Consider the following 27,902-nt stretch of genomic DNA (forward strand, 5'->3'; position numbering starts at 1 on the left):
CTGACTTCTACACATTTGCTTACGCTGCGGACGGGGGAGCCCTGAGGTTAGGGAAGCCGTGGCTGCTCACCTTTCTGCCATTCTGTCTTCCATCTTGGCATGTGAAAAAAAAAAAAAAAAAAAAAACTCCTAGGAAATGAACTTTTAAAACAGCTGGACTGGGTCTGCCCCTCCTAGAAAATTCAGGTCCTTAAGGGAGAGGAAAAGAGAAGTGTGAACAGTCCAAGCCAAATCCAGCTCCTGTGCAGAGGTGACCCTTCTGGACAGACCCTGGGCTCACCTACCTGGAGCCCCTGCGCGTGCAGCCCAGCCCCCAGGAGCCATCACCCCCCACCACTGCCCCATGATGCCCTGCCCTTAACCCTCCCTCCTCCTTCCCCTCTTTTCCCTCCACTTGCTCTCCCCCACCTCCCCCCGACCCCAGCCCTGTTCTCCCATAGACAAGCCTTTCCTGGCCTTTCCCGGCCCTTCTCGCAGGATTCCGTCCCTTGTTGCTCCCTTAAGTCCCGGGGGAGCAGGTCACCGTGGAGCTTGACTTGTCACCAAAGGGCAGGGACCCTGTCAGGGACAGCCTGTAGTTTCTTCCTTAAAGAACCCTTCATTCCCACTTCCCTCTCCCTGCCACTGACTTGCTGAGGTCCAGACTGGTCATGGTGTCTTTGTGCTCCTGCCCGGAAGAACAAAACACAGAAGGCAGGGGCCTTGAGTCTTCCAAAGGGCCAGGGTTTGGGCTTTTCCTGTTGCTTTTTTTTTTTTCTTAAACAGTTTTATTGGAGTATAATTACTTTACAATGGTGTGTTAGTTTCTGCTGTATAACACAGTGAATCAGCTATATGTATACATATGTCCCTATATCCCCTCCCTCTTGTGTCTCCCTCCCTCCCTCCCTCCCTATCCCACCCCTCTCGGTGGTCACAAAGCACCGAGCTGATCTCCCTGTGTGATGCAGCTGCTTCCCACTAGCTACCTGTTTTACATTTGGTAGTGTATATAGTGTATATACGTCCATGCCACTCTCTCACTTCATCCCAGCTTCCCCTTCCCCATCCCCGTGTCCTCAAGCCCATCCTCTACTTCTGCTCCGAACCTTCACAGCCCATCATGGAAAAGAAGCCTCTCATTCGGGCTTTCCCTTCCCAAGTGTAAATGATGGATGGGAGAGCCCAGCAAGCCCCATGCCCTGGGGATGCCTGCAGGGGCAGGGTGTCCGTAGGCATGGAGGCCACGGTGGGGAGCACAGTGGGGCTGCAGGAGGGAGTGAGTGCGCCTGGAGCATCCTGCACGCCCAGCACCCGTGGAGGCTGCGCGCCCACCCCTGGCAGCCAGTCTAGGCCCCCACTGCTCCTGAGTCAGCTCTGAGCTCGGGCTTCCGAGGGACCAGCCCTGCCACCCTGAGCCCGGCCTCACTGCTGCTGCTTCGCACCGGGACACACGGGCCGTTACCCCCTATCACTTTTGTTGGTATGTCCTGTGTTCCCAGTCACCCTCCACTTTGATGCTCCTGTGGTTTCCCAGGCTCCCCTCCAGCGCCCCGACCTAGTCTGCAGGCCGCCTGACTCGGTCACAAGTGGCCACTGGTGTCCTCGGTTCCCAGCAGGGGCTGGCCCTGGGCTGCTCCTTTTTTGGGTGTCAGGTAGCAGGGCAGGGGCTCCTGAGTTGGAGGTGGGTGTGGCCACCGTCCTCATCCTCATCTCCTTTGATAACTTCTTAGGCCAGTGGTCCTCAACGTGGTCAGCACGTTCCTAAAACCTGCAGACCCGCTGCCTGGCACCACAGCTCATCAGAATACCCAGGGGGTTTCATTCGATTTCCTGAGCTGATGCAAGTGGAAGAGCAGAATAGAGGGTGTGGAGGGGATTGAGCCCTTCCATGGGGTCACCCCCACAGATGCACAGCACACAGAGGCCAAGGGAACATGATGCACTGGTGTGTGTGTGCAGAAGGGACATATACGAAGGTGGGAAGAGCAGAGAAACTGCAGTCCAGCCCTTGCTCTGGGCTGAAGGAGCCCAGGTACACCCAGGGGAGATTCCACGGTCCGCCCAGCGAGGCGACGCCCTGCTGAGAAAGGCTGGCAGGATCCCGAGGGTGTGGTACCTGGCTGGGCTGGCAGCCCTGTGCCAGAGCCGGGGCAGGGCCCAGGGGACGTGGCTCACCAGGCGTAGAAGAATGGGGTTTCTGTGTTGCTTATCAGGATGGCGGCTCCCGGGCGGGATGCAAGGAGGTTCCAGAGCCCGCCCAGCGGATGGCTGCAGTCAGTCCCAAGTCATGGCAAGGACTTTGAACGGGGGACCCCACCTCCGACTCACTGGCGACATGGGGCGGCAGCTCCCTCCCCGGTTAGGTCTGGGGTGAGTCGTATGCCTGCCTGTGGACACAGGGGACAGGCGATGGCCTTGGACAGCGAGCCAGCTGCAGAGTGCTGTCAGACGAGGGGTGTAAGACCTGGACAGACACCTTGACCTTCCTCGTTGAAAGAAACCTTGGACCCTTGCAAAAGGTCAAGGAGCTGGTTGTATTCACTCAGCCATTTGGGGGTCAGTGAAGAGACAGAGAAAAGGTTTGGAGGAAAAAGACCCCACTGTGAGGGTCGCTCCAAGAAGGCAGGGCAGGGGCTAATGAAATACTGGCAAGGATTTGCCCTTAAGGTTCACTCCATCACCAGAAATATATTTCAGATGCTTCCCACTCCTGGAGTGGGAGCTCAGGGTCAGCTTGGGCTATGAAAGTGACAGCAGAAGCCTCTAGAAGAGGCTGTATTCCTGCTCAGGGCTGGTGGGAGCATGCTTGTCAGGGTCCTGTAACTTGAGCAAGGCTGGACAAAGTGACCCAAAGCTGGGTTTGGATTCCTAGACCCGGGACCCAGGAGGTGAGAAGAGGCGAGACCCTTGACTCTGCTCCCCAAACCAGCCCCCAGCCCCACCCCCTGAGGCCGGCTCGTATCCTCCACCCACCCCCCTCCGACAACAGAGGTGTTTGTCCTCGGGCCTTTTGAGGCAAGAAAGGACACTCTTGACCCTTTTATCCTGCCCTTTAGACTGGCTGGGGAGTGATGGTTAGGAACTCAGAAAGGGAGGAAGCGTAGCTGGCCAGCAGGGCTCACCGCCTTGCACACATGCCTATTTAAAAAGCAAAGGAGCAGAACAGTAGCTTTTGCCTAAAAATCACAAGCCAGATTTCTCTCTGGACCCTGTCTAATTTCTCCTACTCTCGTTGTCTCCTGTGAAATTGGGGCAGATCTGGGCTGCCGTGGAGAAGGTGTGGGCCAAGGTTCACTCCCAGCCCTCACCTGGCAGAGGTACTCCTGCCTTGGACAAAATCTCAAGGGTCACCCAGGGGCGACCCTCTAGGCTCGTCATCCACTGAGGATGTCCATACTCAGAAAGGCAGCAGGACAGTCAAGTCCAAGCTCATCAAAGGGCCTCGTAAGCCCTCCCAGCAGCTCATGTCCCTTCTGTGTCAAGGGGAGGATCCATCTCTGGGCACCTCCTGGGTCTCAGTGGGGATGGACCCCGGAGGTGACCAGGGGAAGGATGCCCGTCCAGGGGAATCATGAGCCCGGGGCTCCTGGGAGTTTCTGTGCCCCGCGAACAGACTGGCCAGCAGCACGCAGGAGCCCGGTATCAGAAAGACCTTCACGTTCACAGTGGCTCTCCAAGGAGGTACACGTGGCCTGTCCAACCTTACAAGGGGTGTAAATGTCTCACAGAAGTGTCAGCAAGAACAAATGAACGAGTGCTGGTGGGGATGTAAGCACAGGTGGGCCAAAGTCAGATCTATCTGACGCAGGACTTTGCAAGGACATGAGTCTTGACTCGGGGCGTCAAGTACCCTGAGCCTGTCTCAGAAAGGGGACCTGTGAGTTCTTGGAAAGACCTCCCAGCTGGAAAGGGTTCAGCCCCACCCTGGCCCAGGTCTGCTTCCTGAAGCTGAGTCAGTCCTCTTGTTGACCCTGACTGTCCTACAGTCCCATTCTCTGTCACCCCTCCTGTCATCAGCTCACACTGGAGCCTTAGTGATAACACTCACCTCCACCCCACAGTAGACTTTGATTAGGTCCTCAGGACATGCCAGCCCCTGTGTGCCAAGGGCTTTAGAGGGCCCGTGCCAGGGCATCATCCTGGCAACCCTGGGATGCCGGGGGTTGTACTGTTCTTTGAATTTCATGCCAGGGGGAATGAAAGGTAGCACAGCCAACATATCGTGGGCCCAGGAGTCGAACACAAGAAGACGAACTGCAAAGCCCAAACTTTATAACTACTGTGTGCCAGGCAACAAGGACCTCGGGGCAGTACGGGGGGCTCATGGCCCAGGGTTGTGGTTCCGTCTTGTCGGATCTTTCTGTACCCCTCAGGCATTCGGGCAGGAGTCTGCCAACTCTGCAGCCCGTGGGCCTAATCCAGCCCCCTACCTGCTTTTATAAATTAAGTTTTATTGGAACTCAGCCATGCACTTTTCTTTACATATCGGCTGCTCTCCCACTGCAGTGACAGAGTTGAATAGTTGCAACAGAGACCCGATGGCCCTCAAAGCCTAAAATATTTACTTGCCCTGTTTGCTGTCCTCTGGCTCCTCGGATGAGGTCAGAGCATGTCTGAACCCCTCCCTCTCTAAGAAGTAAAAGGAGAGAGCTGCCTTAGGTAACGTAGGTAAGGACGCCAGTAACCTTGCGGGGGAGGTCAGCGCCCACTGAGTGGTACCGCCAGGGGCCCTTTGTGGACGTGCCAGGCGGGGTGTCTTCCTGTCTGCCCACTTCATCTTATGAAGAGTTTTACCTGGCTTTGGGGGGACACGCTCAATGACCCTGTCAGCCCTAAGCCACCAGAACAGTTCCTTTATCAAAAGACTAATAATAATTTTTCAGATGCTCGTCGTCACTTTGATGCACTGGTGGGTGGATGTTGAGGGGAAACATCATGAAGTTGTCTAGAAGGGACAGGATGAGAGTTGATTAAAGGAAGCCCATGCAAGATAAATGTCAGTCCAAGATTCTGGAAGGGTCAGGATCTTCCTAAGAGTCTCCTTGACCCAGCAGCTCCCAGGGAGGCTCCCTCCTCCCAAGATGTCTGGAGCTCTGAGTCCCGTATGAAGGATGCATGCGTGAGTTGGGGGAATAAAAGAAAACAGGCTGAGTTTCAGGCCCTCAAACAAAAAGGAGATGAAATATTAAACACTGGGGATTATCGTAGGTATTCTCTGCTGGAGGTAGAACAGGAGCCTGTGGCCTAATGGAAGTGTGTCCCTGTCCCAGGACCGTGGGGTAGGTGAGTGGGCAAGGCGGCCAGGGTGGAGCCGGCTGCTGGTCGACAGCACTCCCTGGCCGCTGTCCAGAGCTGATGGGTGGATTCCTGTTGGCAGCAAGGTAGACAGACGTGAGCAAATTGACCGGAAAGCCAAGTGACAGTGGAGTTTCCCTTTTCTATCCAATCCATCCACAACTCCCTCAGGCCACATTCCAGCATTGCTTGCCAAGTGGCACCCACATGTCATGCCCTTGAGATCCTTAGTGACCAGGTGAGTCCTCGTGGACCTGTCCAGCCAAGGTAGAATCTCGTCTGGGGAGATTACCCTAAAACTGCCTTCCTGTTGCCTTCAGACTGACCCTGTTTCCTTCCCATCGTGCCTTTCCTTCCTCTCTGCCAGTGGACATGCAGTTCAGTCATGGTAGTTTGCTGCATGGGGAATGAGGGTTCTTAATTTATGTGCGTGCCTGGGGGCCTCCCTGGGGGGGTCACGTATCGCTTTTGTCCCCGTCTCTTTCTGTTTCTCCTTCCCTTGTACTCCAGTACCTGGTTTGTGTGCAAGGCAGGCTCTCAAGGCTTGACTCTGACCAAGTGACCAATTCACAGAGCCCAGCCTCTAAGTATCCTGCAGAGGCAGGAGGGCAGAGGGTCACCGTGAGCTCCCCAGGGGCCCCAAGAAGTGCAGTGCCAGTGCCAGACCAGCATGCGGAGAGCCCGTGGGGAAGCCCAGCCCAGCCCCAGATCTGTGTCCCCATCAGAGTCTGCATCCATACCTCCTTGTCCCATTTCTGAAGTTGCTTCTGGGCAAAATGTGATCTCTCCATCTCTATGCCGTAAGGGAATGAAACCCCAAAAGTGCTGGACACCTCATATGTGCTAGGGACTTTATAGGCATGAAATCGGGTCCCTGGGTGATAGCAGTCCTTCATGGTTGAAGTTTAGTATCCCCACGTGACCCCTTGCACGTTACATATAAAGATCTGAGGTGCAGAAGTTCAGTGATTTGTGCAGAGTCGTGCAGCTAAGGGGGATTATCCTAACACCCAGTCAGTGTGCTCCCCGCCGTGCCGTAAGGTCCATAAACATGGAGCATCTCCAGGGACCAGGGACAGCGTGAAGCGGAGAGGATCTGTGTCCCCCTCTTCCTCGTGCTCTCCGCCTGCACGCATGCCCTAAGCTTTCCCCTTCCCCCACCTGTCACAGGGATCCACTGGGGCCTCTAATACCATAGGGGGGCATTGGGCAGAGGCCAGGGCCCCCGTCCGTGTGGGTGCTCCGTTCTGGACATCCGCCTTCACGTGCCTTCTTGGTCTTTCAGGAATTTAGCCATTGGAATTGGGATCCAGAATTTCCCGGAGGGCCTTGCTGTCAGCCTCCCGCTGCGAGGGGCTGGATTCTCCACCTGGAGAGCCTTCTGGTAAGTGCTTCAGATGCCCACTGTCGGAGGCCAGGGTCGGGTCCGATGTGGAGCTCAGAGCAGTTCTCCTGCGGGCAAGAGCAACCCCTTCTGGCCCAGAAGTGAATCTGGAGCTTCTGGAAACACCAACAACCTGGTTGAATGATGCACCCCCAAAGCTGGGAGAAGCCTCCAGAAACTCATCTCTTTTTTGTTGTTGTTGTTGTTTTTGTGGTATGCGGGCCTCTCACTGTTGTGGCCTCTCCCGTTGCGGAGCACAGGCTCCGGACGCGCAGGCTCAGCGGCCATGGCTCACGGGTCCAGCCGCTCCGCGGCATGTGGGATCTTCCCAGACCGGGGCACGAACCCATGTACCCTGCATTGGCAGGCGGACTCTCAAACACTGCGCCACCAGGGAAGCCCCGAAACTCATCTCTTGACCTCCGGCCCGTGTTTCCTATTTTCAAAACCCCTCCAGGGATAGACACGCCCACTCTGTGTGGGGTTTGCTCTCTCTCGGGTGGGGAGAACCAAGGCAGACCTTGTGTCCACTCTCCATGTCCCACGCCCTAAGGAGGCTTACTCACCACAGCCTGTCCTCAAGGGTCATCATATTAGTCATGACCCCTGTCACAGCGAAGACCAGGGTTATGTCAACAACATCTGGGCAGGTGATGCCTGTGTTACTCACGCTTCGTGTTTTCATAGCCCCCAAAGGGCTTTCAAGTCTATTCCCTAATTTTACCTTTTCAGGGACCTGTAAGGTAAGGCCCCAGGTTTCCGAGGAGGGGATCATGGCCCGGAGTGTCAGCCAGCCAGCTCATCAAGTAGTGATGCCAAGGCTGCAGGCTCTTCTGCCCCTCAACTCAGGACCCTGAGCCTCAGAACACCTCTTTATTGAAGGAGCTGCCACTCTAGAATGTACGCTGAGAGCTCTCATGGGTGGCTCATAGCAACAATTTAAAAACGCCTTCCATTTTACAGGGCCTTGTGACTTACAAGTTCTTGCATATACTTACATCATTTTAGTTCCATCCTGTATCATCTCCTTCTCCATGGCTGGAGACCACGGAATAGAGGTTTCGGGGGGACGGGCAGAGCAAGATGGCCCTAGAAATTGTTTTCAAATGTGAGTTCCGTGAGCCCGGAAGCCGTGACTGCCCCTCTCCTACAGGAGAGACTCCAGGGGCGAGGAGGGGAGGGAAGGGGGGTATCTGTGGTCAGTGTCCAGACCCTGAGATTAAAGTGTTTGTTTAACTGGACACACTGAAGAGCTGCAGAGTCTGCAGGCCCATGCATATGAGCACGGAGCCAGGAAGCAGTGGCCCCTTGGAGGATGCTACAGTGCAAACAGTGTTTCCCCCGTGCCCACCATCTGCTCCTGGCCAGGAAGAAGCGGGCGGGGGGGACGTGGGAGTTCACAGTCCTATCCTGTCATCTGGGGAGGAATGGAGGGGAAGTTGTCTCTCACCCCCATTTTACAGATGAAGGGACTGAGGCTCGGAGCCAGTAATATCTTGCCAAGTGCCCACAGCAAGGAGCAGTGGGAAAGATGTCCCAACACCTTGTCTATTGGTGTCCAGCCTGTACAGGAGTCTCTTGGCGGTAGGGCTTAGCCGTGGGGTTCAGGTACTGGCTTACCTCCTGGCGCTGAATTCTCAGGGCTCATGTGGGCTGCTGTTTTAATCAGGGCTCATGTGATTTCATCCTATAGAAACTCACTCTCACTAGTTCAAATAAAGGGAGTTTTTGAAAGGAGAAATCTCACCTTAATCCAAGATGGAGGGTAGTGGGGACAGGCCCTCACTATATACATGGCCAGGTAGGTCCACCTTGTCGGCAGAGGTAGGTGGGTACAGCTCCTTCAGAAGGGGTGCCGTTGTGGCCGGAAACCCCAAAGATACCAGGCACAGCCGTCCTTGGGAAATGTCCATACCACTCCTAGTCAAGTGTCCTATCCTTCAGAAGACAATGTAGCCATCAACCAGTGAATGGGTGTATAACATGTGGTGTATCCACACAGTGGGATATTATGCAGTCATCAAAGGAATGAAGTACTGATAGTTTTTACAACGTGGATGCACCTAGAAAACAGGATGCTAAGTGAAAGAAGCCAGTAAAAAGGATCACCTATTGTATGACTCCATTTATTGGAAATGTCCAGAATAGGCAAGTCCCTGGAGACAAAAAGCAGATTAGTGGTTGCCAGGGGCTGGTGGGAGGGAGGAATGGGGAGTGGCTGCTAGTGGGTGTGGGGTTTCTTTTTCGGAATAATGAGAATGTTCTGGAATTAGATGGTGGTGAAATGGTTGCACAACCTTGTGAATATACTAAAAACCACTGAACTGTACACATTAAATGGGTGCGCCATTTGGTACGTGAATTCTATCTCAGTAATGTCATTATTTTTAAAGGACAATGTGGAAAACTTAAAACTCTAATATAAACCTGGGAGGGGTGTCTCCTGTATCTCTGTAATAGGGAGTTGGGAAAGGAGACGGAGGTGGTGTAAAAACAAACAAACAAAAAACAGCAAAGTGCTTTGGCACTGCCATGCCGATCTGACGTGGAAGACAATGCATCGTTTTCTAGAACTGAGTCAGCAGTCTGAGCATGCCTGTGTCTGCTTGACCCTCCCCGCGGTGGGACGTGTCTCTGTTCTCTCCTTAGGTACGGGCAGCTCAGCGGCATGGTGGAGCCTCTGGCCGGGGTCTTTGGTGCCTTTGCCGTGGTGCTGGTGGAGCCCATCCTGCCCTATGCTCTGGCCTTTGCTGCCGGTGCCATGGTCTATGTGATCATGGATGACATCATCCCCGAAGCCCACATCAGGTGGGAGAGCTTCCCCTCCCTCATCTGTCCTTGTCTCTGTCCCAGCCCGGCTGGCCCCCACCTCTGGGTCTGCCCTGTCTTTACTTGCTACTCTTTTCTTTACTCCCACCCCGTCCAGCCCCTTCCCAAGATCATCCTTACCCCCTCCCCAACTGCGTTCTTTGAAACTAAAAGAGGAATAACGGGCAGGTGGGTGGAGAGTCAGACCAGGTCATATTAGGCAGTGGCATACATGCCCTGCCCTCCACCCCCAATGAAGCAGACTATTATTTTCGTATATTCTCTCTCTCTCTCTCTCTCTTTAGGTTTTTCTGGGGCTGGAATGAGGGAGAAGTGAGCTCTTAAATGTTGACCACAGCTGTTCATTCAGGTTCTCATTGTCTAGCTATAGGCCAAGTGTTGGGGATGGACGATTCCTCTCTTTGTTTCGTTTTGGTTTTTATAGAAGAATGATTTTGAGGCTAGTATTCAAGGTCAGATTACATAATATCTTCAGGAAATCATTGCTGCTTTTTATTATTCAAGCATGGATTGCAGAGCCATGATAGGTGACCTTGAGTAAGTTACTTACTTCTCTATGCCTCAGTTTCCCCACAGTAAAATGAGGATAATGATAGTACTGATTTCATGTGTTTATCCTTTGGTATTACATGAGTTAGTCAGTTTGCCTGGCATATATATAGTAAGCCCCAATAAATGATACTTATTATTTATTGAAGTATAGTTAATTTACAATGTTGTGTTAGTTTCACGGGTACAGGAAAGTGATTCAGTTATAGATAGATAGATAAATAGATAGATATTCTTTTTCAGATTCTTTTCCATTATAGGTTATTACAAGATACTGAATATAGTTCGCTGTGCTATATAGTAGGTCCTTGTTTATTTTATAAATAGTAGTGTATCTGTTAATCCCAAGTCAATATTATTATTATTTTATTATTAATGGTAGTAGCACATTTCTCTTGGAATTGGACATTGTGGAGGACGCTTTCAGCCTGGACGCTGTCTCGCAGTGCATCAAGGTCTTCCTTTTCTTCCTTTCCTTCCCTCCTAGTGGTAACGGGACACTGGCGTCCTGGGCCTCCATCCTGGGTTTTGTGGTGATGATGTCGTTGGATGTTGGTCTGGGCTAGTCGCTGAAGTGCCTCGGACCCCGGGAAAGGCAGCACGAGGCAACGGCTGGGATCGGCATCTTCAGGACCACAACCTCTTTCTTCACATCAAAACGTTTTTCCTTTCTCTCCTTTTTGTCTCATGACCCTGATTGACTCTGATCGTGACAATTTTTAGTTTTCTTTTAAGGGAGATAGGGGTTTTATTTGGAATTTCAGGTAGTCACGGAACTGCAGATTTTTGCTTGGCCACTACATGGACTCTTTCTTCGGTGGGAAAACCAAGGACCTACAGATCAGGGAAGTCTCTGCTTTTGCACCTTTGGTCTCCCTCACTGGACTCAATGGCAACTCCTCAAGGTCACCTACAGAAGCAAGCTACCAAGGGAGAAGTCTCCCAAGCATCTTGGCCTAGTGACTCAGAGCAGAGTGGCCAGGACAGCTCTTGTCTGTCCTTCCCGATCTTTTACTGTTGATCCTCTGTCCATCAAGACTGGAACAGGAGCATCGTGGACAAAGCAACCTACTTCCCAAGGCCCAAGGAGGAACATACCTTCTTCTGCCTCCCCCAAGGGGGAGGCTGCATGGGGTGAGACACAGACAAAGGGAAGAAAATCAGCTAGTCTTTCTCTCTTTCTCTTTTTTTAAGGCAAAGATTGACACTATTGAAGTTAAGGGAATGAGGGCAACTGTGAACACACAGTGAGCCCTGTGAAAAGAGGACAGGGTGGAGCTTTGATCAGAGACCTCTGCTCTCTCTGGATTCCAAGAGCAAACCGGTTTGCCATGGTTCCCAAGTCCCCCAGACATGTGTTTTGATAAGCGTATAGGCTTCATTTTTCTAAGAGACTTGGGGACACCAGCAAACTGCTAGAACTCAACCCCTTCATTTACTTACAGAGGAGCCACTTAAGCTCATTTAAGTGAACGAAAGACATTTGGAATCCGCACTGGGTCCTTCTCTGTTGACTATTTGGTAACTTATAACCTGACCCAGAGCTCTTAAGCTGCTTTGCTGGATTCTGGCCAGAGAGCTCAGGATAAGAAAGGAAAAGGGGTAGGAAAAGAAGGGGTATTTTTTACATTTCCCTTTTAAGGTAAATTTGAGCCAAGTCATCATTCTAAAATGACCCTAAAGAATGACTTGAACGAGACTACTCCCTTATCCACACAGCTTCTCCATCTGGGGTGACGTAGCTTGTCTGCTTCCAACATAGCTAAGGCCTGCCGTCCTCACTGGTCCTAGGAGACTTTGGGCCCTTGAGTGGGCTCTGCTGACAAGGCAGGCAGCCCAGGAGGCAGGTATTCAGACACTGTGTTATCAATGCCTGCCCTGCGTTTACATGTCTCATTGCTGCCAAGGGTGAATACTCTGTTCTGGGAATGCCCTATAACCCTACTCTAGATCTATGTTCCTTCTTCCGGAGCACTGATGATCAAAATTGAAGACACATTCAGAGGTTTGATTGGTGGAAATTTGTTGGTTTGGTGGTTGGCATATGGGTATTTTTATGTCTTTGTATGTCGTTCTACATAATGCAGACTTCTTTCTGATGGACAAGACCTCATAACTGTGATTAATACCAATAAAGGGGATATTGTTGTGGATGGCCTGTGCTACGTCCAGTCCTTCTCAAAGCTGCTTCTTTCCAGGGTTGATCATATAAGAGCTAACTCAAGTTAGTCCTAGTATCTACCCTACCCAACACCAGGAGAAGCAAAAGAGAGAGTTCACATGAGAAGCACTAGCTAGATTCCTGGTTGCAGACAACAGCATCCAACTTCAACTTACTTAGGCAAAGAATGTAATGGAAGGTTATGAGGGAGCTCATAGGATCTATAGAGAATCGGGCTTGAAAATGGGGTGGATCCAAGAAAACTAGAGGTTTGGGACTATGGCCCAATCGCATCTCAAAAACAGCTTGATTTGGATGCCATGGTCCCTCGAAACTGGACCATTACTCAAACTGCTGCCATCACCACCATGGGAAAGAGCTCTAAAGTGACCCTGATTCTCTGTGTCCTGGCTTCACATTCAGCGTTCTGAGCAGGGCAGGATCATCTAGCTGGCAGAGTTTAGATCCTGTGCCCAGGAACTAACCCGTCTTGCCCTCTTATTAAGACTCACATAATAATGGATTTTCCAGTTTGGGGAATGAGTTCAGATGGTGGAGAGCCAAAAGAAGAAAAAAATAAGTTTATGACAGGCTCACTCTTTTGCTGTTCGACATCTACAGATACTTTGATTCCTCAATTTTGTCTTAAAAACAAAAACAAAACTTCCTGCTTAGATAACGGAGCTGTCCCTCACACAATGGAAACTTCAGGATTCCCTTTTCCCCCAGTGGCTAGCCGCCCAGTGGTGGAGCATTCCTTTCTAGGATTCAAACAGTCTTAACCAGGTGGAGCCCAACGTTGAAGAGTGTCATTTGGTAAAATGGGGGTGGCACCATCCCCACTCTCCCTTCTTCCAGACCTGCCTAGTCTGGCTATGGGAGAAATAACACCACGTATTGAATACTCATTCTGAACAAACACCCATCTTAGCCAACAGTATCTCAACCTCATTAGATATTGTCTCATAGCTAGTCATAAAACCAAATCTTTAATAATTTGTGTCACAGTTCAAAACAGATGATTGCTTCTGGATGGTGGGATCAAATTCTAAGGATATCTGCCTGTTGCCTTCCCTGTTTGACTGTAAAGTGAATCCCTTGGTCAGAACTAATGTTATAGGATGCCACGATGATAGGATGGACAGGAAGGCTATTCTAAATCCAGACATATGAGCCTGCCTCTTCCATAATGGAAGAGGTCCAAAGTAATCAGTCTGCAACCAAGCAGTGTGTGGGACCATTGGAGTATCATCAGTATCCGGGGTCAGGGGTCAATCACCGATCCTGTGTGCACTCATTGGCCAGGTCTGATGGATGCTGGACAGCCAAGTGGTTGAATCCATGCATTGTTCCATCTTTGGCAACATGGCCACTTTTATTCTTGAATCAGTTGAGAAAGCAATGATGTCCCCGGGGAAAGAAACTGTCATTCGTAGATAGTCTTGGCCACTTAATTAGTAAGAGTCTCCTCCACAGTGGAGACTATGGGTGACCTTTCACTCGAGGGACAATTATTTCCACACTTGCCCCTTCCTGAGAGGCGCAGCCATCTCTGCCTCCCCAAACGTCTCTGTCACCAGACCTCTAATCTTGCTTCTTTCTAGCTTGACCATTTGGCCAGACCATTTGTCGCAGTTCATAAACTGGTGTAGCTTCTTGCATCAAATCATCTTTCCTTCCAGGCAAAGTGGACGTAGAAATGTGTGCTTAGAATTCTCCCCACTGGGAGGTCTTCTCTTCACCTGCTACCCTCAGTGGAACTCTAACACCACAGCAGTCCATTTCTAGATGGGGCCAACATATCAGCAGAGCCATTGGTAAACTAGGCTCAGCGGTTTTTCCTCTCTCAGTCACTTGGAAACTGTCTTTTTTTAAAGCTGCTGGCACCAGTTACCAGGACTGCCCCTTGTCTCTCAGATCCCTGACTGTCTGATGGCAGAAACATCTCATTTCCTCAAGGCTTTGCCTTTGATTGACACCTTGACTCATCCCAGGGGACTGGTATGGGACGTGGTGGTGAGGGGGGGAAGGTATGAGCATCTGGATCTTCTCTGGGGACATTCTCATCCTGCTGTGCTGACGGAAGGCCATTGGTTAGACTGCGCCAGGCAGGGTGCTTCCCGCCCTCGTCATCTCCTTGAGTCCTCCTTGACTTCTATATTATAACCGCACTTGAACAGCGAGGCCGGGGAGGTCCAGGAGTCTTACTCGCCAGGGTGGTGCTGGGCAGTGGCAGAGTCGTTTCTGCTTTGCGCGGAGGATGCCCAAATTGACTTCCCGACCCCCCTCCTTAGGGCTTTCTTGATGCAACATCCTGCACACCTCCACCTTCCATAAAAGTTGGTTGAATCCGTGAAAGTTGGCTAAATGGGAGGCCAGGGGCTGTTCGCCTTTTTTTTCCCTTTTAAATTGGGGTATGATTACACATAACGAAAGGCACCGATCTTCTGTGTTTACAGCACCCAGGGTCGACCCAGCGGCAGGGTCTTCCAGAGGCGCGGGTTCCCCAGCTCTCGGGTCATCTCCGCCTGGCTACTGTCCTGGGCCCGACTGGCCTGCCCGCAGGTGCGCTCCCATCCCGGCCGCGCATTCCCGGCGCGCAGCGCAGAGGGTCTCCCGCTGGTGCCCTGGCGCGGCGCTGTTTACCTGCTTGGGGCGGGGCGGGCCCGCGGGTGGGCGGGGCTTTGCACGCACGCTGCCCGCTGCCCGCTGCGTTCCCGGCGCCCTGAGACCCGCCTCCTTCCGTCGTCCGCCCGCGGAGGGTCGCAACCTTTATTCCCTGTGGCGCCGCTGGGCTACCGCCCGGCCACCGCCGGGCCAGTCCACTCCACCAAAGGGACCCCTGGCTTCCCGGGGCTCCTGCCGACTGCGGCTGGTCACTCCCAGCTTGTCCCCTCCGATGATGCACCCGGGTTTGGGTGAATCTGGAGGTTGTGTAATTTGAGGAAAAACTACTCGAGTACAAAACACAAAATTAGGCACAAAGCTTTGGAGGGGCGCCTGTGAGCCAGCGTCCCTGCAGTTCAGGCTTCGCTGGCTTTAAGGTAGGTGCACCTCTGGTCCCCGGGCGTGCTTTAAATTTACTCCGCTTGACTGCAGGGCGGGGAGGCCTGCAGTCCTAGGGGATTTCAAGGCGTCAGCGAAAACACTAGTCCTCTGTAGTGAATTCACGTTTTGACCATCTTTCCAACACAGCTCAGCCCTGCAGCGTGTTCCTAGCAGGAGGAGGTTCCTCCAGGCGGGTTTAGTTCTTCCTCCTGGAGAGTGGACTGGTTCCCCTCCCTCCAGCAGAATGCAGGAGGGAGGCTGGACCTGGGCTGCCAGAGTTGGGGGAAGCAGCGGCCCTGCACCCATCTCGGGCCCTGCACCTATTCAACCCTCTTCCTTTTTGGTTCTCATCTTCTTGACGGTGCCCTGGCCCTGCCAGAGGCTTGACAGCAAAGGGGCCTTACGTGGCCACAGTCTGTCCCCAAGAGCTGTCACTGAGAGGTCTGCAGCTTCTGATGGGGCTGCATAGCCTCAGGGCCCCCCAGTATCCTTAGGGCACTTGCTACTGCCTTCTCTTCCAAGACATGGAAGACGTGGGTGGATGGATGAGCTAAAAGGGCAACGGGATTATGTGGCCCAAAGACAGGCACATACGATTCTTTGTGCAGGGTAAACCTTGCAACCTGTATCCCAGCATCCCTGCACCCCATGATCCTTCCCCCAATTAGAAGATCAGACTGGAAATTGTGTGGGATCTTTTCTGATGTAGCCCCCATTCTCTGGCAAACTACGAGCCATAAAATTAATAAGTCTCTCACTGGCCTCTCTCCAACCAGCAGGGAGGGGTATGGATCTAGGCTCTTTGGAGCTGGTGAGGACCCAGCCCTGAGGATTAAGACCAGGCTAGCATCTCCCTCCACTGATGCGGGAGCCATGACCTCCAAGAAGCCCAGGATGTGCCAGGGAGGAATGAAAATACAGCACAAGCTGGGAGGGTGGCGGGGATGGTGGGCTGGGGGAACGTGCAAAGAGAAGAGAGGCCCTTAGCCGTTTTTTTTCAGCTTTCCAGATGTGAGGTAGGGGTGTGACAGATGTACTCCCTTCTTGGACCTTTGCCTTTTAGGGACAGAGTTCAGTATGCACTGGGGTCTGCAGCCTACGCTGGTCACTACCACACCCTGGAAGGTGTCCCATGGAAAAGAACAATGAACTGATATAAGGTTAGTACTTAGGTTTATACTTCATCAAAGGTTTCCTTGAACAGGAACCAGCTCCCTCCCTGCTTTTTCAGTGAAAATGCTGATTGAACTTAACATGTGAAATTATAAGGAACGTAAAATCGTTCGTGTACTACAAGCCTACACTACAGGTTGAAGGAAAAGAGACTGCTCTTAAATAAACGGTTCGTGAATCTGCAGATTTCTTCCACGTAGACATTGGTCATACTTGGTCACTGGGTAGGAGAGGGTCATTGTATTAGTTCTCTGCTGTTGTATAGCAAGCTAGCACAAACTAAGTGCAGAGATGTCTTAATTTTGATCACTGCCTTTAGTTAGATTTAAGAACTTTTGCAAATCAGCTCCCAACATGATGAATTCCATGGCCATGGCTATCTAAGGCTCAGCCATTGGCTACACTTTGCAGGCAAAAGGAAGGGACAACAGTACCCCCAGAACAGAGTCCACTAACCAGATCTATAAGAGCATATAGACCTAGAAGTTCCCAAGGATGTTTTTATATATATATACCTTACATTCAAAATGTGTATAATAGACTTGTATGATAAAAAGAACAAAAATCTTGTAGGTCGAAATCAAGCCTTAACTTTCTTGCTTTGGAACCCAAACTTGAACACAAAGGAGATGTTTCAGGTCATCTGGTGGAGGTGAGAATGGATTATGCTGTGGAAACCAGAAAGGTTCATGAACCCATATGGTCCTCCTTCCTAAGAGCTGTTTCCTTACCCAGTAGGTTATGCCTGGTTGGGAGGAGGAGGTGATGTAGGTGTGTATTTATTTAATGTAGAATTCTTGGCAAATGTAAAATGCTTGGCAAACCTGTCAAGTTGGCAGGTGCTGAAAAGTAAAATCCTCTTTTTCCAAGCCAGAAAAACTCGGATGCCTGTTTCCCATCCTCCTCCTCACAGTGCCACCAGGCAGAGGGCCACTTCTCCTAGCACTCAGGGGACCCAGGCACCAGGCACAGTGACAGCCTCTGGCTGGATGACACAGCCATCAAGGTTAAAGGGAGAGCCGGGTTAGATCTTTTCCTCAAGGGGCTCTGTCATCCTGAATATTCGTCGTGAAAGGCCAGTATGCAAAGGGGTGCATGGTTTAAGCTCATCTTAAGGTTAGGGTTGTGGTAGGGCTGGCAGAGAAGGGCTGGTAGGAAAGGAGAGAAGGAAGTTAACGGGGCTGTAGTTGGCAACATCGCCACCGCTGGAGAAGTCTGCTGCTGTAGGCCTGGATGCCCAGACAACCTGGCTTTGGGAAAAGACAAGATTCCCCAGGGGAGCGCCCTTAGCATTCACAGCGCTGACTGCGCATCTGCATGAGAGATGACAATGCAGATAGCGCGGTAGATTGCGATCAGCCTTGGCAGGGGACCTCCTAGCAGGGCTTTGTGGTTTGGAAAAGTGCAGCAAACAAGTAGGGAACAGGGCTCCCCCGGAAACACGCCCTTCTCTGCCACACCCAGGTGCCTCCCACTGTCAGCTCAGCATCCATTTCCTCCCTCCTTTTACTGGTCAGGGAGGCTGGTCCCAACCGTTGGGCCCCTGGAGTGATGACCCATCGGCACCTGATGCTGTGTTGCTCGGTCACTGACTTCCTGTGTTGCCCGTGTCTCGTGCGTGGGTCCATACCATTCCTCATTTAGATTTTGTTGGCAGGTATAAAGAGAGATCAAGCCAGCTGAGGGTGTTAGATGCTTAAATAAGCTGAGAAGGTTAGGATCTTGCCAATGATTAGGAAAGCTAGCACCTGTGCATTTGGATGTCAAGGTGTTATGATTTGGGCATTCACTGGTGATTTTTGCTATTAACTCTCTAATCGTCACCTCAATCCGCTAAGAAAAAAACAGCAAGAGGAAAAGACTCGGCAGATGCCATTAGCGTGAGCAATGCACCAGTTAAAAATGGAACCGCTCCTCTCTCACAAATCCTACAGAAATAATGACAGTGTCCTTCAGGCTGTTTGTGATGCTTTACCTGGGACGACTAGGTGATGAAGAGTGATTTTTGCCAGTCATGCTAGCTAGCCGATCTGCCCCTCCCTTCTGCTCAGTAAGTCTTTGGGACATCTTCTTAATTTTTCTCCCTCCCTTCCTTTCTTCCTTCCTTCCTTAAATTTATTTTATTGACGTATAGTTGATTTACAATGTTTTCTTAATTTCTGATGTATAGCACAGTGATTCAGTTATACCTATATATACATTCTTTTTCATATTCTTTTCCATTATGGTTTATCACAGGATATTGAATGTACTTCCCTGTGCTATGCAGTAGGACCTTGTTGTTTATCCATCCTCTATATACTAGTTTCTATCTGCTCATCCTAAACTTCCCGTCCATCCTTCCCCACCCCCACCCCCTTGGCAACCACCAGTCTATTCTCATGTGTGACGGCTTCTTTAAAACCATCCCTGCAACTTTGACCACAGTGTATCCTGAGTTTAGGAACTACCTTCAGTCCCCCGATCTCTACTCTGTGACATAAATCTGTACTACAGCAGACATATTTTGGGAGTCAGTGTCACTAGATGCTGCTCTGGAGTCCTACCAAAAATGCTGAGGGCCATTGTCCAACATGAGCAAGGACTTACTCCCCTTTATTGTCTGGTTAAAAAAACCAAAACCACGTCTCTTTTAGCCACTACAATGTAAAAGCAAGGCCAGGTCTGATCAGTTGCCTTACAACGCCTGTGTAAGTTCTTAACACTGGCAGATTTATTCTTTACTCATTTTTTTTTCTCTTTGAAGTCTGTTTTCGTTCAACTTTTTATTATGAAGAATTTTGAACCTACCCTCAAGTAAACAGAAGGGTGTCCTGAGCCCCATGTATCCACCACCCAGTTCCGACAACCATCCCCACCCCCGGCCAGTTTGGCCCCCTTCACCTCTGTCTTCCTCATTATTTATTTATTTATTTTTGTATGGGTGTTGGTTGGTTGTCTTTTTTTTTTTTTTTAATAATTTTTATTTTATTTATTTTTTTATTTTGGGCTGCTTTTGGTCTCTAGTTGGAGCGAGCGGGGGCTACTCTTTGTTGTGGTGCGCGGGCTTCTCATTGCGGTGGCTTCTCTTGTTGCAGAGCACGGGCTCTAGGCACACGGGCTTCAGTAGTTGCAGCACGCAGGCTCAGTAGTTGTGGATCGTGGGCTCTAGAGCGCAGGCTCAGTAGTTGTGGCGCACGGGTTTAGTTGCTCTGCGGCATGTGGGATCTTCCCGGACCAGGGCTCGAACCCGTGTCCCCTGCATTGGCAGGCGGATTCTCAACCACTGCACCACCAGGGAAGCCCTTCCTCATTATTTTTAAACAAACAAACCAAAAAAGCTCAGACATTGTGTCATTTTATGCATAAACAGGTCCGTATGTATCTTGAAAAGGAAAGGTTTTTTCTTAGACACACACAAAGGAACATTATATAATTTACTTTAAATATTGTGTATGTCTTACTCCCTCTCTAAGTTGAGCAGTGGCCTTGGGTCAAAAACAATAAAATATGACCCAATATGATTCAGCTCAGATATCCTGTATCGCTAAAGGAGTTTGTGCTTTTCTCAAAACTCATTCATTTTCTCATTTCCTTCCCGTAAAGAAGCCTGTGGGGTAAGCCCGGGGAATGGGGTCCAGGCAGTGTGGCTGAGTTGCTGCTAATTGTAGCTCTGAACTCGCCTGGCACACACGGCCTGGGCAGATGGTGCCAACGACCCCACCCCAGAGGGACACACTCTCCTCTCCCGTCCCTTCTCTCTGTGTTGAGTGCTGGGGCCAACCTAGGATTCTGTGAAGAAACAGTTGTTTGCCCAAGGAAAGCGCTTGTGTATTCCTGGCCATGGTGACTGGCAGTCACGTGGATGGAGAGCGGGAAAGGAGGGGCTGGCCGGACAGAACAGGGCAGCCAGGGATGGTTCGCAAAGCTTGTCGCAAAATACACATATAACCTGGGCAGCATCCGCAGAGGCCGCTTCTGGGTTCTCTCAGGACACAAAACCCCCAAACTTCCGTAGAGTCTGCCACCTCTCTGGCTACAAAGGACAGAGTTCCACCTTTCTGGCTGGTGTCACATTTGTAGGGAATCTCATTCAGGAATTCAAACTTCCATCCTCCCTCCTTCCCAGGCAGGGTTCTGGGACCTTAAACTTCTGGCCACGTGAGCCAGGGGTGGGGACGTGCCCTGCACATGTGCCCATCCTCTGTGCCCGAGTAGCTGGAAGATCCCTCTGCCCACACGGAAAGACAATTTTTCTTAATGCAGCTCACTCGGGACTGGTTTTTAGAAAGGATGCATCAGAGTTCCAGGGACACCTTCTCTGGCCCTGCTTGGCTTCTGGGACTGAGAGCTGGTGCCCTGCCCCCCCACCCCCCAGCTTACCCGGGTCCCCACCCCGGGCTTGTGGAAGGTTGACTGACACTTTGCGTGTCAGCTCGAGCTGCCTGCTGGAAGCCTGGGGCTTTGCCGGAGAATGTGTATCATAACTCGCATTGTGTGCATCAAGGGCCCTGACAAGCGCTGATGGATTTGGCCTCCTCGCGGATCCTGAGAGCTCTGGGCAGGGACAAAGGGGTGCATTGTTTGGCGGGGCAGGCCCCTGCCTGCAAACCCACTCATTTGCCTGATGGCGGAGACAGGTGTATCACAGGCTCAGCGTGCCGGAGCGACACTGGGCGATTAAGATCTTGGCTTTGTTCCCCAGGGCCAGGCTTAGAGGAACAGATGTGCAGAGAGGAATGGCCGTGGTCACTCTCCTCTCCCTGGAAACCGGCCCCTGACGTTTCTTCTCTTAGTTTGCTCTTTGGGGTGCTGCTCCTAAAAGCAGCAAGTTGTCAGGGACGGGAAACTTTGGATCCTGTCCTGACCTCTTGCGCTTTTTAGCTGCATGGGGAGGAGGGGGGCACTGCACCTCCTTACCTGTTGAGCAGAGGCTGTGCTTCCCATTGGCACCCTCAGGGACCATTTCCCGTCTCCCAGGAGACTCCTCCAGCCTGACCCACCCCAGCCAGGGAACATCGCCTGGGTAGGTATTTCCCTTGCACCTCTGGGTTGTTGCCATAGTGCTCCAAACCATTTTCATCGTTTTTTTTGTTTTTTTGTTTTGTTTTGTTTTTTGCGGTACACGGGCCTCTCACTGTTGTGGCCTCTCCCATTGCGGAGCACAGGCTCCGGATGCGCAGGCTCAGTGGCCATGGCTCACGGGCCCAGCCGTTCCGCGGCATGTGGGATCCTCCCGGACCGGGGCACGAACCCGTGTCCCCTGCATTGGCAGGTGGACTCTCAACCACTGCACCACCAGGGAAGCCCCATTTTCATCGTTTTTAAAATTAAAATCTTATTTTTATTAAGGACCAGGTAAATGAAGCGTAATCAATCAAACAGTGTGATAACATTTTTAAAGAAAGGCAGCCATGCTCTCCCTCCTCTTCCTCAGCTGGGAATCCCTTTCCACTCCCCTGCAGATGTTCCTTTTGCTGTTTACCTCCGAATATTTCCCAACAGCATGCTTGTCCTCACATCGCTCCCTGTTTTGGTTTCAGACATTATCTGTCGACTTCTTACCTTGGAAAGTGACAGTTCCCTTAGCTTTAGATTGAGCTTCATTCAACAGAAGTCTCCCTACGGAAGCTTCACCAAACGAGGGTATGTTTCTCTCTCGTAATTTAAAATGTGATAGAGGTCCAGTCTGGGATTGGAGCAATGGCTCTGTGGTGCCATGGGGGGGCCCTGCCTCCTCTTACCTTTTCTGCTCCGTAATCCTTAGCGTGTGCCTGCCTTGCATCTGCTCTCCCTTTTTTCCTGAATAAAATGACCCAGATTTTGTACAAAGCTGCAATATGCCCCTTTTGGTAGACAGAGATGTCTACATCCTAAGCCCCAGAACCTGTGAATATTTTCTGTTACAGGCTAGGGTGAATCCAGGTTGCAGATGGAATTAAGGTTGCTGATCAGCTGACCCTGAGATGGGGAGATTCTTCTGGATTCTCTCCATTGGATTGTGGGTCCAGTGTAATCACATGGGTCCTCATAAGCTGGAGAGGGAGGAGGGGCGGGCGGGCAGAGTGATGTGATGTAAGAAAGATGGACTGGTCATTGCAGGCTTTGAAGATGGAAGGGGCCATGAGCCAAGGAATATAGGTGGCCTCTAGAAGCTGGAAGGGGCAAGAAAATGATTCTCCCCCTCACCTCTGCCGAGACTCCATGACCTTCTCTCCTGTGCTGCTGTTGAATAGTTTGATGCTATTTGGATTCCTGGTCCTTTGTACGGGAGATCTCTGTCTCTGTCTCCTTTCTTCCCCTCCTACCTCCCTCCTTTGAAGGTCTTCTTTTTATTCCCAGTGAGCTGAAATTTTATGATACAGGATATTGGTGTGGGTCTCTTTTCATTCTTTGTCCTGGGCCCTTGATACCCCCTTACAACCTGGAAACTCATGTCCATTTTCTTATATTATTTATTTCCCAGTTTTCTCCCCTTAATTTTTTCTGTTTCTCTCATGGAATTTTCTTTGTTGGGTCTTGGCACCCCTGGCTTGATCCTCATCCTTATTCCTCTGGATTTACCTGATCTTTTTATGTCTCTTGGTTCTCTTAACACTATATTCCAATTCTACTACTGATTTTTTCTCTTCAATTTCTGCTGTCACATTTTTAATTTCCAAGGGCTCAAACTGCCATAATAATTCTTCTTGGGGTCTCTTGTTCTTATTTCTGGGATGCAGCACTTTCTTCTATCTCTCCAAGGATAATAACGAAAGGAGTTAGTGGTTTTTGTTATGTTTCTGTTTTCTTCTGCTCCCTGCATTGCCTCCATCTCCCCCGGGTTTCTTTCTTCTCCTCCTAACCCCTACCTCATTTTGTTGTTTTGGTCTCTGTCTGTCCTGCTTGGAACTTTCCCCCAATGTCTGGTGATGCTTGTCTCATTGAAAGCTCTGTATGTAGGAGTGAGATTGGATGGGATGTGAAAGCTAGTCAGCCCCATGGAAGGCATTTGGGGAAAAACTAGACTTTGCATTGAGGGCCCTCAAATATCATTATTGTTGGGTCTTTTCTCTTGGGATGATTAATTTTACCAGAGAGGAGCCCAGATGTTTCTTGTCAAGGGGAAGTAAGTTGAGCAGTAACGTTTGGAGACCTGACTTGGTGAAGGGGCATGTGGACATTCCTTCAATATCCCCATCTTTGCTCCCTGCTTTGCCCCTGCCCTTAGAAGTGCCCATGTCTGGACTCTCTCTCGTTCAGTTTCTCTGGCAACTAAATCCTCAGGCTCCTGTTGGGTTGGGGGTGAAAGTGACTGCACAGTGTGGGGATGTTCTGGGGGTCTGGGTGCTCTAGCAGCCCCTGGTGCAGACCTTCAAGGTATCTGCTATCCCCACCCCACCTGACACTTTGCCTTTGGAGGAAACCAGTGCTTCCAATTCCTTTGCCTCTTCAGTGTACCTCGGAACAGTATAATATAAGCAGCCACTGACACATAGCAAGTGTTTGCAACTCAGCAGACTTCCTGGAACATCTCATTGGTCAGAAATACGTTAATATGGCCAATCCTAGCTGCAAGGGAGTCTGGCAAAACAAAAGTAGAATTTGTTTTTTCCAAATGTGACAGTTCTGAATTTTGATGCCACTCGACATACTCTGGTTGTAAAAGTGACAAGGACACACCAAGAAGTCAGCTTATTGCTTCCCCAAAGCCAGGAGACTAGGGAATGTCTTCTCTTCTCTTCCCCTGTTCCTGTGACCTCCCTTGTTCTTGTTCTCTTCTGCTTCTCTTACTGCCTCCATCCTGTATGTAACTCAGAAGCGTGTCACGAATATTAAATAAGGTAATATGTAATGAGCTCACCCAGCACTTTGTTCTTGTTCAAGAAGAATATACAGGTTAGATATAAAAAAAGGAAAGTTGGGAAAGACTTTCTGAATGCTGACAACTGTGCAGCCTTAGAGATGTTCAAGAACTGAATGAACAGCATGTGTCTCAGATTAGTCAGTGCTGCTCTGCTGGAAGGTGGGTCATGATTTGCACCAAGACTTCTTGCATTTGAATGTGCATTAAAAAACCACCTGTAGCCCACTCCTGGGCATATACCCAGACAAAACTCTAATTTGAAAAGATACATGCACCCCAGTGTTTGTAGAAGCACTATTTACAACAGCCCAAACATGGGAGCAACCTAAATATCCATCGATAGATGAGTGGATAAAGAAGATATATACACACACACAGTGGAGTACTACTCATCCATAAAAAAGAATGAAATCATACCATTTGCAGCAACATGGATGGACCTAGAGATTATCATGCTAAGTGAAACAAGCCAGACAGAGAAAGACAAACATCATATGATATCACTTACATGTGGAATCTAAAATATGACACAAGTGAACATATCTATGAAACAGAAACAGATTCACAGACATAGAGAACAGACTTGTGGTCACCAGGGGAAGGAGTGGGAGTTTGGGACTGGCAGATGTAAAATATTATATATGGAATAGATAAACAACAAGGTCCTACTGTATAGCACAGGGAACTAGATTCAGTGTCCTGGGATAAACCATAGTGGAAAAGAATACGAAAAAGAATGTATATACATGTATAACTGAGTTACTTTGCTGTAACAGCAGAAATTAACACAACATTGTAAATCAACTATACTTCAATAAATTTTAAAAAAATCACCTGTAGCATTTACCAAATGCAAATTCCTAGATTCCCTCTCCCTCTCCCTGCTCATTGGATGGGTCTAGGACAGGGCCTGGGAATCTGCATTTTAAACAAGTGCCACCAGGGCCATCCACCCCCTTCCCATTTGTGACCAGAGTCCTGAGATTCATTCCAGCTCCAAGATTCTGCGATTCTGCAAAAGCTGAATTGATTTTCGGATACTTTAGGAAAGCAGTGTCCTTATAGCTCTCCATGCCTGGCTTTTTGATAGGAATTTTGGCATCCCAGACCTTCAGTCTCTGAGGAACTTTCCACAGAGGGGGCTCCTGTCAGGTTTGGGGACAGCCTCGGGGCTGGAGCCATGCTGGGGTGGAGGTGGGGTTGCTGTAGGGCGGGTAGGAAGTGCCACAGCATCCCATGCTCTGTTATTCCAGGTTACCATAACCCCCACAGGCGCACGCGTGCACGCGCACACACATACACACACACACACACACACAGGCAGGCGCGGCCACTTGCTGGAACAGAGGGACCGAGGCTTCGGCAAGCACACCTGTACCTGTGTGTACCTGCACACGGTTCCAAGGAAGCGAGGAAATCATCTGGCTAGAAATGGAGTTGGGATGCTGTTCCCTTTGAACATTCCAGCAGCATTTGTTCCTCTGCCTGGCCCTGTCCAGACGTGAAACATGTTCCCTTGCTGTGTGAACTCCTCCGTCTCTGCACCCTCCCTCTGTTCTCTTCATCCTCTCTCTCAATATCCCTCCCCACATGCTCTCAGATCCATCCTCTTCCCTCTCCGTGAGCACCTCTTCAGTGTTCTTTGATATAAATAAGGCGCTAAAAAAAGGAAGTACTTAGAAGAGCACCTGGCGCATGGGAAGCACTAGACAAGCCCTGGCCATTATTTATTGTCTTACTCTCCTGGGCCCACCTCTTGCCGACCTGGCTCTCACGCCCATTCTCCTCGCTCACTCCCTCACCCTCTCTGCCCCCGTGCCGTTCCCAGCTCTCTGGGACCTAGTGCTGTATTTTAACGCCAGCCCATTTCCCTGCCACACAAAGGGGGCCTTTGTCACAGGTCCTTCCAGATGTTGAGTATTTGGAAGATACTCCAATCAGAAAGTATTTGTCCTCCAAATGCCCTCGGAAGAGGAATGAATCCAGGACGGGGATTCAGGAATGGCAATCCCAGACCTCAGAGTTGGGACTCCCTGAGGGACCTGGGGAAAACTGGGGGTGCTCTGTGGTATCATGTCCCCCATCCTCGTCAGTTTGGTCCCAGTTGGTTTACTCAGCACTTGACTGACGTGCCAGCAGAAGCCCCGCACCGGGACCCTCTCCCGGGTGTGTACCTTCAAGTTGGCTGAGCTTGGTCACATGTCCATTTAATTTGACCCAAAGATCAGTGAAAGTGCAAGGTGCCATGTGTTGACGTGGGCCCCCCTAAAATTCACATTGAAGCCCTAACCCCCAACGTGACTGTACTTGGAGGTGGGGCTTTCAGGGAGGGAGTTCAGGTTAGGTGAGATCATAAGGGTGGTGTCCTCATCTGATAACATCTGATAAATTTATAATAAGAGGAAGAGAGAGAGAGAGATCTCCCTCCTCCCTGTGAGCCCACAGCGAGAAGGTGGCCATCTGCAAGCCAGGAAGAGAGCTCAGGCCAGAATCTGACCATGCTGATGCTCTGATCTCAGACTTCCAGCCTCCAGAACTGGGAGAACGTAAATGTCTGCTGTTCAAGCCCCCTGTTCTGTGGTATTTTGTTACAGCAGCTGAGCTAAGACATGGCCAAGAATTGAGATTCACACTCAAGCAAAACCGTGGCTTCAAGAAGAAGGGTGACTTTTAAATGGAGGACACATGACCAGAACTGTGTGTTCTGATTCCAAATCCAACAACTCTTACATCACAGCGGGTCTCCTCTTTATCCGTTCCTCAAGAAAAATAGAACATACCACTCTGTCTGGGGACTCACCTGCAGGGTGGTGACTGGCTGACCTGTCATGGTACCTCCTGGCTCTGAGGGGCCCAGTGATGCCTGGGAAGTCAGGAAGGTGGTTCATAAACAGAAATTGAGACCCACCCAGGGGGCTTGGACAAGTTGCCCTGGGCCACACAGCGAGTAAGTGGGAAGCCAGGGCAGGACTGGAATCCGGCTCTGGGTGGATTAGCATAGGGCTCTTTTCTTTTCTTCCCCCGCCCCCCGCTGTGAAATTAATTTAATTGTAACCAAAAAAACTAGTTCTGAGAATTTGAGTCATACATTGAATAGGATTCAGGGAGATTTTGTACATGTGAAACCTGAGCAAGCATTTATTTAAAAGTAATCAAGTGAGGGATGATTACAGAGAAATAAAAAAAATCAAAACAAATTTTCTGCTTTCAAATTATAATGGAGATAGTGAAGAGAAAGTTATCACTGCAGAACCTTGAACTATTAATGATGTCCTTTCTGGAGTATGCATTCACTCCCCAGAATAGAAAGGGTCAGACAGTAATTTAAAGCCTTGGTAATCCAAGTGTGGTCTGGACTAGCAGTGTTGGTTTCCTCCAAGAAATGCAGTGTCTTGGACTCCACAGAATCAAAAACTCCTCTTTTTTTTTTTTTAAAACAAGATTCACAAGTAGTTTATATGCAAATTAAAATACCAAAGCACTGCCATAAGGCCAAAGATTCTGGAGCTGCCTACAAGGTTACTAACCAAAGTACTTCACAGCCAGCACAGGGCTCTCTTCTGATGGCCTGAAGCTACAGGAGGGTGAGAAGCTCGCCCAAGGTTCAGCCATACCAGCCGATGATCAGGCCACGTGGAGGCCGCCCAGCCACCCCC

At 50.3% G+C, this 27,902-nt stretch overlaps 1 protein-coding gene across 5 annotated transcripts in view; it reads left to right on the plus strand.

The window, feature by feature from the left end:
* SLC39A11 (solute carrier family 39 member 11) overlaps window positions 1-12,190 on the plus strand; it is a 376,354-nt gene extending 364,164 nt beyond the window's left edge. For all 5 annotated transcript variants that reach the window (XM_060081466.1, XM_060081467.1, XM_060081461.1 and 2 more), the window contains 3 exons: window positions 6,563-6,661; window positions 9,311-9,469; window positions 10,527-12,190. In XM_060081466.1, coding sequence (XP_059937449.1) covers window positions 6,563-6,661; window positions 9,311-9,469; window positions 10,527-10,605 — 337 coding nt within the window. In that variant the 3' untranslated portion in view covers window positions 10,606-12,190. The remainder of the gene's footprint in view (window positions 1-6,562; window positions 6,662-9,310; window positions 9,470-10,526) is intronic.
* The last annotated feature ends 15,712 nt before the right edge of the window (window positions 12,191-27,902 follow it).

Source organism: Mesoplodon densirostris, chromosome 18, assembly GCF_025265405.1.
Source record: "Mesoplodon densirostris isolate mMesDen1 chromosome 18, mMesDen1 primary haplotype, whole genome shotgun sequence".
Taxonomy (NCBI): domain Eukaryota; kingdom Metazoa; phylum Chordata; class Mammalia; order Artiodactyla; family Ziphiidae; genus Mesoplodon; species Mesoplodon densirostris.